The sequence below is a fragment of the Dermatophagoides farinae genome, chromosome 4 (assembly GCF_024713945.1).
Source record: "Dermatophagoides farinae isolate YC_2012a chromosome 4, ASM2471394v1, whole genome shotgun sequence".
Lineage (NCBI taxonomy): Eukaryota > Metazoa > Arthropoda > Arachnida > Sarcoptiformes > Pyroglyphidae > Dermatophagoides > Dermatophagoides farinae.
In genome coordinates, this window is record NC_134680.1 from 77,280 (window position 1) to 81,115 (window position 3,836).

The 3,836-nt window shown below is 38.3% G+C and overlaps 2 protein-coding genes across 2 annotated transcripts; one reads left to right on the forward strand and one right to left on the reverse strand.

The window, feature by feature from the left end:
- The first annotated feature begins 478 nt into the window (after positions 1 to 478).
- Positions 479 to 2,379, forward strand: LOC124490793 (uncharacterized). The gene has a single exon (XM_047053349.2). The coding sequence runs from the start codon at positions 929 to 931 to the stop codon at positions 2,195 to 2,197; it is 1,269 nt and encodes a 422-aa protein (XP_046909305.2). The 5' UTR covers positions 479 to 928; the 3' UTR covers positions 2,198 to 2,379.
- Positions 2,353 to 3,815, reverse strand: LOC124490802 (uncharacterized). Its single transcript, XM_047053359.2, has one exon. It carries the CDS (start codon positions 3,715 to 3,717, stop codon positions 2,353 to 2,355), a length of 1,365 nt encoding a protein of 454 aa, XP_046909315.1. The 5' UTR covers positions 3,718 to 3,815.
- Between the last annotated feature and the right edge of the window lie 21 nt (positions 3,816 to 3,836).

The window sequence follows — 3,836 nt, forward strand, 5'->3', positions numbered from 1 at the left end:
TTCCATTGTTGTCAACACAACAATGGTCGTTGTTTGACCTCATGGGATTTGATTGTTCGAATGTTGTTCTCCGTTTGTCAAACACAGATTCGTTTTTGATCGATATTCGATTGATTCAAGGTTTAGTTTTGAAATGGGCACCACTTATTAACTTGATTATGACAAGTCAAGAATATTGCACGACCAAAGATTAGAAATTGAACACTACTACCATACATACAAACGAATGAATCAAATCAAATCAATTGATTGCATTTCAAATCGCACAGCGATGAATGATTGTATGACATTTTCACTTTCACTATTATCATCATCCAATCATTCAATTGTATCGTCGTTTCCAAGCAAAGAATGGCAACACTTTTAGTTGATGTGCCGGCAATCCATAATCATTATTCATGATGTGAATGAATAAATGTTCTATTCGATGATCATCATCATTATATTATAATTGGGTTATTATTATTATACATACAAAACATGCAACATTTCCCCATTTCTCGAATTGGTTCATTTCACATCCATTCACAATTGGCAATCAAAATGAAATTTACTCGTTGTCAATGTTTTTGTAGCATCATCATCATCATCATCATCATAGACAGTTTTGTTCCAATTCGAACAATTCAACAAACAAGCCAATAATAAAACAATATGTCAATGTGATTGGTGCACACCTGGTTAAACGATTGATGACGATAAAGAGAAATCGAATGCACACTCTTAATGAATTCGGGTTTTCAATTGTTCAGCCTGTGAGTGCGTGTGTCTGTGATCATAATAGGAAAAATGATTTCTGCTGCTGCTGCCTGTATAGACACGACTGGTGATGCGGTGTGGCAATCATTTGGAACTTTCGATTCGACGATGACATCATTACATCTGCATCTGGTATAGTTTCACCTTTTCAACCCTTTTTCGTATCAGAATGACAATGTTATTGGCGAGTAAAACATCATTGATTCTATTTCTGATTGGTCTACTAAATCAGAATCGAACATCTGAATCGCTTTATCCATATAAATTATCCAACAACAACAACAACAACAATCCATATTATGCACGTTCATTGACGGAAAATTTACTTGCATCATTGGCCGGAATGACATCGACAACAGCCAACAACCATCTGTTGAATGGCCATCATTACGATAAGAATTCCATTATCTACACCAACCAATATGTATCGGATCCATTTCGATTATTAACCATGAAACAAATGCCCTTTATAACGGCTCAATCCTCACCATCATCGTGGATGTATCAACTGCCATTCGCCACTGGTAGTGCTCAGTGTGATCAATCATTGATGTTGGAGCCAGAATTTCATCGTTGTCGTTCGAATGCAGCCGTTTATTGGCATCAAGGTTTGGCTAATCCTCAATATCAACAATCGTCGTCATCCTCATCCTCATCATCATCATCATCATCGGTATCGACCAAGCATACATGTTGTTTTCTTTGGGATCTTGTCGATTGTATGGAAGAAGCAATACGAAGACGATGTAGTTATTCATTCGACATATTTCGTCGTAACCGAGTGGACTATGTAGCACGTATTCAATCGAATCCATTATGCTATAATCATCTGTACGGAAGTTTTAGTTGCATGCAGGAGAATTGGATTCTTCTTCTCGCTTTCATCATACTGGCCATCTTCATTGCAGTTACAATTTGTGTTGCTTGTTGGACATTGGTCTGCAGGAAAAAATGGAGAAACAAAAATGATAAAGGATCTGATTATAATGCAAATGTTTTACCTACTGCTATCGGTGGCAGTAGTGGATATGTTGATTATGATCTTGAACGACGTGACACTCAACAACAACTGAATCGATCTCGTCGACGATCATCGCCTAGAACATCAACACGTCGAGTGTCGAATGGTCATGGTCGAAATGTTGAATCCAACACTCGTATCAAACACATTGATTCCGATGTTGATGATAATGATGACGGTGTCAACATGGATCAAATCTCAGCATCACATACACAGGCATCACCACCATTCAAAGATTATGAACCTCCAAGACGATTTCATTTCCACCAACATCGATCCCAGTCGCCTCCAGTAGCAGCCACCACAACTAGGCATCACTATTCAATTTCAAACAAACATAGAACACGATCACCATCAGCGACCGATTATTCACCTCGACCAACATCAGTTGTTTCTGTTCGACAGATTGAAATTTAATGCTAAACACGCTAGAATGATGCGCCATCTAATGATTGAGAAGTTTACGAATTTTCTGATTTCTGATTTATTTATATTTGATTGATGATGATGATGATGATGATGATGATGATGATGATAATAATAATAGTCTGAATCGAATTGATTGATTCCATTCAATATTCAGACATAGTCTGTGACAAGCGAAACAATTCCAATACTTCGCGATTATATTCCTGCAAGATTAATTCGACAATGGCAGCCAATTCTTGTATCTGTTGACGCCAACGATTAAATTGGCCATAGGTAACTTTATTATTGTCATAGATTTCTCGTTTCAATGTTCCATCGGGCGTGAAAGCCGAACGAAATTGTTCCGTTTCATAACGAATTCGATCAACACGTTGAAAAAGCTGATTGAATGATTCATTACGTGTAGCGGGATTCATGTACGGCTCAAGCGTTGGTGGCTGCTGATGATTTTCAGTTTTCATTGATTCTTTTTTCTGTTTCGATTCGCCACCACCACCACTTTCAGCATCACACACGGGCAATAGTTGTGGCTGTTTAGTGATCGTTATCATCATTCGATTGCTATTGGTCGTTTTACGGTGGCGATTGTTTTTCTGTATCGATATCAATGATTGAACAATTTCCTGATATGAACTGTGTACTGTGTTTATATGGCCGAAAAGTTCAATCATTTCGGCATTCAATTCTTCAAGTTCATCCTTATCTTCCATTGGTAATTGTTCACGTGTTGCCAATGTCGCTGATGGTAGCGGTGTTGGTGGTTCTGATTCTGGTTGTATTTTCGGCTGATAGCTGATATTCTTCAGGAAACTTTTGAACAATTCAATCATTTGATTCTCATCCATTACATACATAGGATTCTCGGCTGTCGTTCTTGTTGATGCTGGATCCATCGATTCTGTATGATGTGTGGCCACAGCTGCTTGTTTCTTGCCTGGTTGTTGTTGTTTTGATTTTGTTGTTGCTGTTCTCTCTGCGGTCCGGTGTTGTTTGGAATCATCTCGCTGTTGTTTCGATTTCATCCGACTATTCTCTTCATCAGTTTTGATGACTGTGGTTTTTGTCACCACACCCATCGATTGAATCGGTTTGTTTCTCATGGTCATTGTCGATATTTTTTTCATCGGCATTTTTTTATGTGAATAATCATTTGGTGAGGGCGAAAGTGGACGTGATTCAAATCCAGATTTCACTGTCGATTGACGGCGTTTTGTCAACAATTTTACGGTCGAATTTTTCACCGATTTTTTCCGCAATAGTTGTGGATGGCACTGATGCTTTGCCATTTTGATCGTCATGGTCGGTTGTCGTTTGGCTAATCGTGGATGCGTTGGCTGTTGTTTTCGCATGATTCGTGATGATTTCTCCGATTTATGGATGGTCATCGATTTTTCCTCCATTTCATCGGCAGAAGGAGAAGTCCTTTTGTCGGATTTTTCCACCGTCGGTGACAATGGTGGTAGTGAGTGTCGACGAATACTCTTTACTTTTGAATGTTTTCGTGACATTCTATATCACCAAAAAAAGGAATGGACATCTAATCAAACATTTTATTGCTAGTTATGGCCCAATTCATGGCCATTGTTTCTTTTCGTCAATTAAATTTTCGAATGATCCAGTAATTTTG